The sequence below is a fragment of the Solanum lycopersicum genome, chromosome 6, assembly GCF_036512215.1.
Source record: "Solanum lycopersicum chromosome 6, SLM_r2.1".
Taxonomy (NCBI): domain Eukaryota; kingdom Viridiplantae; phylum Streptophyta; class Magnoliopsida; order Solanales; family Solanaceae; genus Solanum; species Solanum lycopersicum.
In genome coordinates, this window is record NC_090805.1 from 50,960,282 (window position 1) to 50,971,780 (window position 11,499).

Genomic DNA, 11,499 nt, shown 5'->3' on the forward strand with positions numbered 1-11,499 from the left:
AAAACTATTTGAAACATAACAAAATGCGTCTGCCATTAGCAAACTGTTTCAACTATGCTCCTCACCCGTTTAGGGAAAGGTGTGGGAACCAAGGCGTGATTCTCACACGTCATTCAATAAAAAAAGTTAATAAGGCGTGTGAGGGGTCACGCCTTTACCCTTTTGGTCTGTTTCGATTTTGTTAAATTATTGATGAAAAAAGTTGTCATTTAGACTCTGAACTCTATTAAATTGCTGAAGAAACAATCGTATTGATTCTCATGTTAACAAAAATTATTCGACTATAAGCTGATTCGCGCAACTCAACTATTAAGCATACCAAAATTACTTAATCCCTTTCCAATTTAATTTGTGTTCTTATAATGTAAAATTATTAAGTCAATTTGGTGTAAATAGGGACTTTTCTGTTTTCAAGAACAGCCACTACTGCTACTTTTTGGGTGCCTTGCAAATCACAAAAAAAAAAACGTAACCTGCACTAAACAGGCCTGATGTGACAAACTTGACCTAGAAAACAAACTCCTTGCTTTCGCTGGGAAGGGGTTTTAAACTTGAGACTCCTATCTGAAAGTCTCATGCCCAAACCACTGGGCCACCGTCGTGAAGGATGTAAACAGGACTTTCTTTCCCTGTTTTCTTTATACAAAAATCAAGTAAGCTATGAATGATCCATTCTTGACCAATGCAGTTTGGATAAGAGATAATGTTTTAAAACTAACCAATAAGAAGCTCCCACGTAAGAGTTTGATCCACCCTAAGAACCACCAAAATCTGTAAACCCAAAAGATTTTCTTTGCCAGTCATTAACAGGATTTGTCTGCATCTTTTGTTATATTCTGATCGAACAAACAGCAGTACTGCCAAACAATACTTTTCCAAAATGGCTACTGCAGCATCCACAATGGCTAGCCAGTTGAAGAGCAGCTTTGCTTCGTCTTTAACCAAAGGCCTCGGCCTTGTCACTCCCAAAGGCATTACTGGTGCACCTTTAAAGATTTTCCCTTCAACAAGAAAGTCTTGCTTCACCGTCAAGGCTGTCCAAGCTGATAAAGTAATCATCACTCTTCTTATTATCATGTTCTTGAATTTGATTACTTTTTTTGGAGATAATTATGATGTTTAGATCAATTTGTACTGCCTCAACAGGGGGTCAAATCGGTAGATTTTATATTTGTGTTAAAAACATTCACTTAATATGTTCAATAATTTATTCAGAACTCATAAATTTAAAATTTCTGATCTATTGAGTAATTCTGTCCACTAAGGGTTGACAAATGAGAAAAAATCACCTATAGTTTGGATTTCTGTTTTTTTTATTTAGATAAATTGTGGAGCTAAAAGTTCTAAAGAGAAATCTTGAAAGATAATAAAGTGTCACACTTGGATTTCAATCTCGCAATGTAAATTCAAGTTTCGAGAGTATGCGTGAATCTAATTGGGGGCGTAGAGTTTCTAAGTGAAGGCAAGCACAACTATACATGGAACTAACTTTTTTTAATCACCTTTTGCCATTATATAAAAAGTTTCTCTTGTGTTGAGGAAATTCAGTAATTTAATTCTTTGGGTAGTGACAGAAAGATCAATGAATCTGAAAATCAATACTCAAATGTCATACCTAAAGCTTATCTTATAAGAAAAAAAAATTCTTACAAATTTTGGTTTGTTTTGTGTTGTTTTTCTTGATTCTGCAGCCTACTTTCCAAGTGGTTCAGCCCCTTAATGGTGACCCTTTCATTGGAAGTCTTGAAACTCCAGTCACCTCAAGTCCATTGATTGCATGGTATCTCTCCAACTTGCCTGCCTATCGGACCGCGGTGAACCCACTTCTCCGGGGAGTAGAAGTGGGCCTGGCCCATGGATTCTTACTAGTTGGCCCATTCGTTAAGGCTGGTCCGTTAAGAAACACAGCCTATGCAGGTAAAATCCGACTATAGAATTTTAACTTGATGAGTTTAATCTTTATAACTCGCGGTTGATTCACACTGTAGATGTCCCTAGTTTTTTAGAGTTTTGCCAATAGATAACAGTCATCTAACATCTACAAAATTTGGTCTAACAAGGTCATTTACAAAACAGTTCTGCAACTCAACTTATTGTACTGTTTATGCATACACGATATATATCTAATTTGTGTGTCGAAAATATTGTTGCAGGGGGAGCTGGTTCATTGGCAGCAGCAGGACTTGTTGTGATCCTTAGTATGTGTTTGACAATTTATGGAATTTCATCATTCAAAGAAGGAGATCCATCAACAGCACCAGCACTAACATTGACTGGCAGGAAAAAAGTACCAGATCAACTGCAAACTGCAGATGGATGGGCTAAATTCACTGGTGGATTCTTTTTTGGTGGAAGTTCTGGTGTCACTTGGGCTTATTTCCTCCTTTATGTCCTTGATCTTCCTTACTTTGTTAAGTAAATTTCGTTAATTGATGTAACTATACATTATCAATGTTAAATTGTATATTGAACTACTAAGCTCTTGGAGGACTGCAATTTAACTCGTTGTAACGAGTTACTTGTCTTATTCTTTATAACTTGTAGTTCTCTTTCAATGACTTGACTGTATATAAAATTCTTACATTTTCCAAGTCAGTATGAGTCTGATTTTTACTAGTTATGGTCTGGACTCAACACATACTAGAATAATCGAAACAGAACGATTAACACCCTTAGTTTTATATCATCAATTTCCCAACTCTTTATGCAAAACAGCAAAAGTATCTTCTAAAGGGTAGTCATATAACTAAAAAAATTTATAAAGAACGATTGAAGTCTTAAAAAATGCAGATGTTTTCCCTTTTCTTTAGAATATTATCTTTAATTGTAACTCACTCTACTCAAATTCTATCATAGCTTTTTTCAAGTATGCAAATACGAAAAATGAACAGTTAAACAAAATATTTCTCTCTCTCTCTACATGCAAATCATGCATTAAAATACTTTACCTCCAAATTGAGGATACACATTTATAAAACCTCCAGGCTGTAGATTAGTTTTTTCAGTCACCGTAAACATTCATAGAAAACAAATACATAACTACTCCTTTCAGCTTTAGAGAACAGCCATGGCACCTTCAGAGTATGTAGCTTACATTTTAAAGTTATTGTAAAGAATGTTTATATGATTTATGTTTTTCATAACAAATGTTTGCTGGTAATCAAGAAAAAATCGCGAGCTATAATCAGTTAAATTGGAGTGATAGAACTGCTAGTGTATGTATAGTTTGAATTCCTTTGTATTTTTAGGCATTTTTAATGTGTTAGCTTGCTGGTTATGTACATGTTTAGAATGGTTGGCTGGCTTTGTTTTGAATTGTCACGAAGTTTTATAGTTGGAAAAATACATAACCTAAATGCATAATCCGGAGAATTTTAGTAGCTCAGTTGGTTGATTACCTGACCTTTCACCTTGTTGGTGAGAGAATTTTGTTCATTTTTGAAATAATCTTGCTGTTGCGATTTGGCAGAAACTCAGACAACAGAGGCAAGCACAGTGTGGCCGTGACAGCTCTAGACGGAGTCATAAATGTGAACTCACTTTTTACCATTGCCATTTTTGTGGGGCTATCTCTAGCATCTCCAGGGCAAAAGAGCCTCAACAGTAGCAAACGTTGTCAGCCAGGGATTCTAACTGTAAAACAACTAGTAATCTTCGAGGTGCTTTCGTTCAGTTTCTTTCTCTTCTCATCACTAATAGCACTGGCCATAAAACTCTCCCTCCATCTTCTGTATAGCGAAGATCTGTCTCATGGTTTCAGTGACATTGTCAGTGCAACACTCCTTAGAGCAGGAATGTTGATGACAGCTATCTCCTCTGTTATGGGCTGCTTGTTTCTCATGGTTTCTATGTTGAATGTGGTTGAGATCAAGACTGGGATGCTATACTGTGGAGCTAAATCTACTATTATATCAGTTACTTTCCTCATAATCCTCGTTTCGTCGGGTCTTTTGGTGTATATTTCTGCTGCATGGTATGCATTTATCCACGCAAACGTCCACCCCCATGAAAACAGGACTGCTTGATCATTTTTGTTCTATCAAATCCTATTTTGTTTTCTAATAACAGCCGTCTCTGGATTAGTTTGTGTACACTTCAACTATTCAATCAAACATTTGCTACCTCACAGGAGCTTCATATCTTTGTAAGGGGATCTATTATTTCAATCTTTTGTAATATTTGTTTAGGTTATGGACAGGAAAGTCCACCTTGGAAAATCATATGGATATGTAACATATATATATAGTTAATTTATCACATCAATGCATAGTACAATGATTTTTAAGTAATACTACGATCATATCCACTGAAATCCCAAGTGTACAGATCTTATCACTATCTCGTGGAGTTAGGGATACTGTTGGAAGTAATAAACAGAGATATATATTGGTGGACAAAAAAAAACGAACAACTTTCATCCGCAACCGACAAGAGCTTAACTGGTTGGCTACCTGAACTTTCATTAAAAAAAAATATAAACGCCGTTGCCGGGGATCGAACCCGGGTCACCCGCGTGACAGGCGGGAATACTTACCACTATACTACAACGACATTGTTGTCTATATGTTTTGTGCAACGCATAATATTGTATTATTCAATAGTGTAATAGATTGGTAATGAATGGTGCTGAATTGCCCATACTTTGTTTTTTTAAAATCTAAATTGTTAAGAAGAAAGGAAAAGAAATATAGAGAAGAAGATATACAGGATGGCTGCAACTCCCAACATTTACACCCAAAAATTCCCAACAATTACAACTCAGAATTACATAGCCTCCAACAATGTAACTTGTTTTATAGATTTTCGAAAACAGAGCAGAAAATTGGCGTTAATAGTTGGAAACTCCAGTAGCAGCGACACAGCCTCAGCGATAGACACAGATGAAACCTCACCCGTTGAAATTCCCCCTTCTATTATCTCTGCTCTTAATGTTGAAAAAGCTCTTCTTGGCATAGGTAACTCTGCAGATCTGTCTTTTTTCTTTCTTTTCAAGATTTTAAATTCGATTTTGACTATGATTTTACCTTTTTGTGTCCTCCTTCATTTGACTAATAAGTTTCATTTTAGAATGCAGCAATAACAGATATAAATCACTATGGAATACTAGGACTTTCAAGAAAATGTTCATATGCTGAGGTCCACACTACCTCTCTTTTAACTTTTTTCCACCCATCCCACAGATGAAAAAGAAAGGGAAAAGGATCAATTTTGGTCGAAACTGTTGTTAACATACCAAACTTTATCAATATTTTTTTTTTGATGCGTATGTAAACATATATATACCTTTAAAATACACTATTAAATAATGCAGAGGTAAAAAGGTCTGAATTGTTACGGCAATTTGGATTAAAGTGTTTGATGTTTGTTCTTTGTGTTCGTACAATATATATATATAGGTTCCAGTAGCGTACAAGAAAAAGATTGAAGAAATTACGAACGAAGGATTGGTAGAAGAAGAGCTTAACAAGAAGCTTCAACTCCTAAAAGTATTCATTTCATTTCATTTTTTATTATTAATAAAGAAAGTTTTAGAGATTAATTTATTCCATTTTGACATCATACATAGGAATCATATTCAATTTTGTCAACACCAGAGGAGAGAAGGCTGTATGATTGGAGTTTGGTAAGGAGTGAAGCACCAGATGATTACAAATGGCCATTTGAAGTTGATCCAACTCCGCCCTCTACGGGGACTCCTCCTCCTCAGGTACTAATTCATCACTCAATTAATTGTTATTATATCAAAAACATCACTTTAAAAGCGATAAAAATATTATCAAGCACTATAAAATAAGTAAAATAACATTTTCATCAATATTTACGTTTTTTAATTGTATATAAACATATAATTACAGGAGCCAGAAGATGTGGAACCAACAATATTAGTGGGATATTTCTTTTTAGGTTGGTTTGTACTAGCTGCCGTCTTATCAATTTCCCTTAATCTCTAGAAGTGAAATTATATATGTTTAGAATGATATTCATTTTCGTGTAACATATATACACTTATATTCTATGTTTTCTTTTTTGTATTTAAATTTTATACACTAATAATGTAATAATTTTTTGCATCATCAATGTATATTTACCTGCAATACGATTTCTACTGCACAAAACAAAGTGTTTTTCTTCTCACATTCTTTCATATGGAGTTGTTATTTCTACTTAATGAATAAAATGACGATTGAATATCTCATGCATAGTTTATGAATAAAATCGATGCTAAAAAGTAGGTAAATTTTTTGGAGAAGGACCAAAAGTGCATCAAATATTACAAACACGAGGAACTATTAGTGCTCCATGTAAAAATTTAAGAATCACTTTGGGCCTTAACCCAAAGAAAAGAGACTATTTTGATCCTTTCCTCTTCTAATGTTTGTAACTATTAGAAATCAAATTAAAATGAACTCACTCATAACGTATACAATCATAATACATGTTTTATTTCGTAAACATCCTTTGTTTAGGTCAGGTCAAGTCATCATGGATTCCACGACCCTTGCTAATGAGGTTTAGCCACTCATTTTAGTGGAAAAGATACACAATTACATTCATTGAATAAGACTAACGCAAACTTTGAACTGAAAGATCACGTGAACTCTTTATAAAACTTGTTTCAAGTGTACATTGTTCTTCTCTATAGTAGTAATCTACAGTTAATTTATCACATCAATGCGTAGTGCAGTGATTTTTAAGTAATACAACAACAACATATCCAATGAACTCCCAGTATCTCGTGGAGTTAGGGAGGCTGTTTTAAGTAATAATCTTCAGATTTTATTTGTTGTTGAAAGTTGCGGAAATGCAGAATTTCATTTTGTCATCATGCCATTTTATATCTCCTGGTAGTGTTAGTATACAAGACGCTGAACTAAGAAATATAGACGGAGAACATAGATATAGAATGACATTTTTTCCAGCAGGAATGAGCAGATTTCAAGAACAGAGATAATAATCCAGTATTGTTTCTAATGCAGACAATTAAACTCAACAACCATACAAAAAAAATAGAAATGTGACAATGTTATTCAGTTGAGGCTTTTGGATGTCTATGCTTAGAATCACCTCAGCGGGTCTTGGTCTTCTGCTCGTGGACGCGGACAGCAGCACATATTTTCTTCCAGCAGTGGATCACTATGAGACTTGGTATCCAAACCCAGAAATGATTTGCAAAGACATAGTAAGCGTAGTAATAGAAGGGGCTTGTAGAAAAATTATCGCCTTCCAAAAGAGCTGTTATGAAGTATATAGCCGTGCCATAGAGCTGCCCCAAACAAATGGATAGTTGAAGTACGTGCCTGTATGCCTTCTTAGTAGCTATAGCATACCTGCCAATGCCAAAACCACAGTGAGGTTTATAGAAGCAAACTTGTAAACATGTCCCTGCCCTGTCCATATACTTCTACTAATAGTCTGGTTGAAAGGATTTAGTCAAAATGATCCCAGCATACAATATTTGGTTGAAGCAGAGGCAAGAAATTTCTTTCTAACTTTCCAAAGCCTTGGTGGACAGAGTTACATGGTACATGAGCTACTGAGAGGTAGCAGGTACCACGTGAAATTACTAGAGATGCATGCAAGTTGACTCAACCACCACAGATATCCAAGGAAAACAATCCGCATAATTAAATCCCCAATAATCTAATGTAGTGTTGGTTGGCGCTATAAAAAAATACTGACATTAAATCACGAGAAAGAAACATGTTATTTTATGCGGGATAAAGTGTGGAATAAGAATAGTGGATTAGCATTACGAAGATAACATATTCGAGGAGAGAGATACCCTTAAAATAAGTAACTGTTACATTATATTCCTTGTATTATTACTTAATCAAAATTATATTCCCTGTATATTGTTATTAGTTAAGTTATTCCTTGTATAATTAATGATCACTGCAATAGAGCCCTTCATTGTTATTTCCCGCATAACATTTGGTACATTATAAGTTCATGCAAAAGTAGAATGTGAACAAGCAACCCCTTAGGATAAGCACATTGATTCTGACAGTCTCAAGGTGCATGACAAGTTAATATCACTTGAGAATGATACTTACACTGCAAGAAGGCACGCTGGCCCCTCTATGACAGCTGTGACCCCTTCAACACTAACAACTGCAGCATCTCGGCCTACGTATCTTGAATCACCTTTGCTGTATTCTTTCCCTGCAATATATTGTTTGTGTTGGTACTTTTATAGGTCAAATTAGAAACATATCCTAATACAAATGAACAGTTCTTGATTGTAAGAAGACTTGCTAAATTGAGACTTACAGACTTCAGCAAGGTAAACGGGACTAGTCTTTTGGTAGAAATCTGGAGTAAAAACGAAATAGCCCTCAAGGACCATGTGGGTTAGGCCCGTGAAAATCCACCAGCACATGAGTACCCTGTCAGTCTTTGATAATTTAGGAACAAATCCTAGCAAGGAGAAGATGGAGAAATGAAGTTAGAAAACAAAATGGGCCACAATGGAGAATGAAAAAGATGGACTTAGCATATAGACATTTATAACACTAATGCAGCCAAAAATTATGTAGTATAGAGTTAGATAGAAAAGACCAACATTATAGTAATTTATGTCCTCATTTATCATTCACTACTAAACTTTTGAGTACATGAAACTAACACTTACAGGTTGCATGAGCTTAATTGAAAAGTGAAATAATTGTCAAGATTGCTTGAAGTCCTGACTGAGGCATAGGATAAGCTGTACAACTCGACGTTTTAGGGTTCAATATCTTCTTTAATCCTATTCACAAGTCAGTAATGTTGTGGGTTGACATTAACATCAAACTAGATTCTTTTTTTTATGGTCAAGACAGCCTGCAATTACAACAACATACCCATCGTAGTCCCACAAGTGGGATATGGGGAAGGTAGGATGTAAGAAGATCTTATCCCTATTGTGAGGTAGAGATGCCGATTCGGATAGACCCTCAGCTTAAAAGAAGTGTAATCAGGATTGAAAGGAAAATAATGACAGCAAAATAGCAAGACTAACAAAGCAAATGAAGCAATAGGCAGTAGTAAAAATGAAGACTAAGATACTCAAATGAAGCAATAGGTAGTAGTAAAAATGAACACTAAGATACTAAGCGAAATACTATATAAGGAGAAGATGAGAAAGGAGAACAAATCAGTCATGCAATAATCATTGAATAATTACCTGAGAATATCCACATGAACACCACAACCAGTACGGATGAGATGCCATATACACCAACAATTTCTGACTGTGAGAGGAATAGGGGAACAAAACCAGGCAATTTTAGATCATGTGGAACGTAGGGGTGAGCTTCTCCCTGGCTTGCCATTTTTTCTCAGTGCCTGACTTGAGGACCCTTTCCTGTGATCTGCAATTCACAGAAAGAACAAAGTCCATACGTTAGAGAAGGTGTTACTCAATGAGATACTCCACAATTTTCACATTCCTATCTAACTTTACCTGTTAGTATAAGCTGAACTCTAATTTGACGATCTATCAAAAATCAGACAGAAACTACCCTACCGCTATTAAACATTTTTTAAGGAATCGGGGCATAAAAGGCAAATACAAGAATCACAGTGAAATCAGTGGAAGTGATCAATCAACTATGCCTCAACTGCAAAATAGTTGGACCTGACTAAGTGAAACCATTGTATCCATTCGATTCTTTTCAACTGCATATTATTCTGATGAACAAGTCAAATTAGGGATTCTCCATGTGTATGGTAAAGGAGGAAAACAATTTCCTAGAAAGTATTTCACTAAAGAAGTTATTCAGAAACACTTCTCATTGGAAAAATTCCATCAAAAGGATTCACCTACGGCATACAAAAAATCATCTTTTAACAAATATCACGACTCTTAATCCACGTCCTTGCTACACCAACACTTAAACATTATTTTCAATAAATTAGAAATTTCATCAAATTCCCAAAACAAATCATAATTTAATCCTCACAATTATAACATGTTTGGTCAGACTTCAAAATCAACTTATTTTGAAAAGTGTTTTCCAAGAAAAGTACTTCTGGTGAGGAACAATTTGTGTTTGGCTAATAAAATTTAAGAAAAAACACTTTTGAGCAACAATTAGTGTTTAACCAAATCTTCCCTTACTCCTCAAAAACTCTTATTTTCCCCCAAAAGTTTGGCCAGACACCTCACTTTTTTCAAATAAAAGATCTCCCAAAAACATGGTCAAACAAGCTAATAACATCCATCCTTAATTAATATTTTCCACTCAACAACTAAACATCTGAAAAACTTTTCGAGGAAATAATTTACAAACATTTTCCTTAATACCAAACACAACTAGGTCTCTAAAAAATTAAAAAGATGAGTAAAATTTTCAAAAGCCACAAAATAAAAATAAAAACTAAAACCCCATAGTATCTAAAAATGAAAGTTAAGGTCAAAATGTCTAAAATCAAAATTCCCACACAATGACAGAAAAAGTAGATCCCTTTTTCACTTTCAAGCAAATGTAAGCATAAAACAGAAATACAAACAAAACATACTAGTAATTACCCTAAAGGATGAAACTTTCACACTTCTCAGTCACTTTTATTAACATATAAACATTATAATAACACTATTAAACCTAAAGTTTACATAATTCTTGATACATGCATATAAAGACATGTGCTTTAACACCCCATTTGGCTAAATCATCAAAATAACTCAAAAAATCCATCAAACTACACAAAATTACAAAAGGGTAAAGCAGATAAAAGTGTAACTCTCTTAAGAATTTTTCAGATTCAGTGAGTGTTTGACTTACCGGTGATGGAGAAGAAAAGGGAGAGAGTAGAGAAGCTGAGAGAGTGGAGCACTGAAATACAAAATAAGTAAAGATTTGGAGTCACGTGAGAAAGGCACGTGACTCTGACAGATCTTGTTTGGATGATTGTATGGAAAATAATTTTTTTTAAAGAATTTTTTTTTCTTTTTAAAAGGAAAAGAAGTTTTTGTTGTATAGATGGTGGGTGGGAGTGCATAGAAATTCGATATTGGTACCATTAATACTTAATACATTTTTTATAATCGAAATTCAAGATTTATTTTTTTAATTTTTGTAAAAAAATAAAAAAAGAGTCGAAATTAAAATATCATCATCTGTAAATTCTATTGAATTCAATAATTTTGATTACTATATTAGAAATTATTAAAATTCATAAACAGTAAATTCTAGTTTCGCCATCTAAATTACTAAGCAATGTGTTTTTTATTTATGATTTGCAATATCTAAAGAAGAGTGATATGTGTGGGCATGATTTATTAGACTTGTGTTATTATCACATAGTTCAATTATTATGTCTTTTTGACCACCAAATGGAAGTAGTATTCTGACACTGGGGTGCTGCATGTTGCAAATGTGCTGATAAAAATATTTTTTGTGCTTAATATATATATATATATATATATATATATATGTATATCTAGAAAGGGGTGCTAGGAAGGGTTCAATAATTAATTTTACTCAAAGTCTTTTAATATATGTATAAACATGCTCA

At 34.3% G+C, this 11,499-nt stretch overlaps 4 protein-coding genes and 1 non-coding gene across 6 annotated transcripts; 3 read left to right on the forward strand and 2 right to left on the reverse strand.

The window, feature by feature from the left end:
- Nucleotides 1–260: 260 nt before the first annotated feature.
- LOC101265555 (photosystem I reaction center subunit XI, chloroplastic) lies at nt 261–2,591 on the forward strand. Its single transcript, XM_004242417.4, has 3 exons — nt 261–1,051; nt 1,692–1,917; nt 2,154–2,591. Exons 1-3 carry the CDS (start codon nt 881–883, stop codon nt 2,417–2,419), a joined length of 663 nt encoding a protein of 220 aa, XP_004242465.2. The 5' UTR covers nt 261–880; the 3' UTR covers nt 2,420–2,591.
- Nucleotides 2,592–2,810: 219 nt separating this feature from the next.
- On the forward strand, nt 2,811–4,289 carry LOC101264641 (uncharacterized). Its single transcript, XM_004242495.5, has 2 exons — nt 2,811–3,081; nt 3,470–4,289. The coding sequence occupies exons 1-2, from the start codon at nt 3,068–3,070 to the stop codon at nt 4,023–4,025; spliced, it is 570 nt and encodes a 189-aa protein (XP_004242543.1). The 5' UTR covers nt 2,811–3,067; the 3' UTR covers nt 4,026–4,289.
- Nucleotides 4,290–4,479: 190 nt separating this feature from the next.
- TRNAD-GUC (transfer RNA aspartic acid (anticodon GUC)) lies at nt 4,480–4,551 on the reverse strand. Its single transcript has one exon. It is a non-coding gene; the product is annotated as a tRNA-Asp (tRNA).
- A 41-nt stretch (nt 4,552–4,592) lies between these two features.
- Nucleotides 4,593–6,120, forward strand: LOC101259949 (NAD(P)H-quinone oxidoreductase subunit U, chloroplastic). Its single transcript, XM_004242398.5, has 5 exons — nt 4,593–4,955; nt 5,075–5,136; nt 5,397–5,486; nt 5,567–5,707; nt 5,856–6,120. Exons 1-5 carry the CDS (start codon nt 4,709–4,711, stop codon nt 5,949–5,951), a joined length of 636 nt encoding a protein of 211 aa, XP_004242446.1. The 5' UTR covers nt 4,593–4,708; the 3' UTR covers nt 5,952–6,120.
- Nucleotides 6,121–6,894: 774 nt separating this feature from the next.
- HYD1 (probable 3-beta-hydroxysteroid-Delta(8),Delta(7)-isomerase) lies at nt 6,895–10,803 on the reverse strand. 2 transcript variants are annotated; one of them, NM_001366090.1, is made up of 5 exons: nt 10,767–10,803; nt 9,167–9,353; nt 8,272–8,418; nt 8,055–8,163; nt 6,895–7,328 (listed from the first exon to the last, which is right to left on the reverse strand). In NM_001366090.1, exons 2-5 carry the CDS (start codon nt 9,312–9,314, stop codon nt 7,067–7,069), a joined length of 666 nt encoding a protein of 221 aa, NP_001353019.1. In that variant the 5' UTR covers nt 9,315–9,353; nt 10,767–10,803; the 3' UTR covers nt 6,895–7,066. The 2 variants fall into 2 exon arrangements, with proteins under 2 accessions (NP_001353019.1, XP_069154795.1); XM_069298694.1 differs by lacking the exon at nt 10,767–10,803 and adding an exon at nt 9,446–10,764 and having other exon boundaries at nt 6,899–7,328.
- Nucleotides 10,804–11,499: the final 696 nt, after the last annotated feature.

Coding starts and splice junctions, on each gene's coding strand:
- LOC101265555 (XM_004242417.4), top strand. CDS start 881: ATGGCTACTGCAGCATCCACAATGGCTAGCCAGTTGAAGAGCAGCTTT. Junction 1,052..1,691: donor AGGCTGTCCAAGCTGATAAA/GTAATCATCACT, acceptor TTGATTCTGCAG/CCTACTTTCCAAGTGGTTCA. Junction 1,918..2,153: donor AAGAAACACAGCCTATGCAG/GTAAAATCCGAC, acceptor ATATTGTTGCAG/GGGGAGCTGGTTCATTGGCA.
- LOC101259949 (XM_004242398.5), top strand. CDS start 4,709: ATGGCTGCAACTCCCAACATTTACACCCAAAAATTCCCAACAATTACA. Junction 4,956..5,074: donor AAAAGCTCTTCTTGGCATAG/GTAACTCTGCAG, acceptor TTTAGAATGCAG/CAATAACAGATATAAATCAC. Junction 5,137..5,396: donor GAAAATGTTCATATGCTGAG/GTCCACACTACC, acceptor ATATATATATAG/GTTCCAGTAGCGTACAAGAA.
- HYD1 (NM_001366090.1), bottom strand. CDS start 9,314: ATGGCAAGCCAGGGAGAAGCTCACCCCTACGTTCCACATGATCTAAAA. Junction 8,164..8,271: donor CGTTTACCTTGCTGAAGTCT/GTAAGTCTCAAT, acceptor AATATATTGCAG/GGAAAGAATACAGCAAAGGT. Junction 7,329..8,054: donor CCAGCGTGCCTTCTTGCAGT/GTAAGTATCATT, acceptor TGGCATTGGCAG/GTATGCTATAGCTACTAAGA.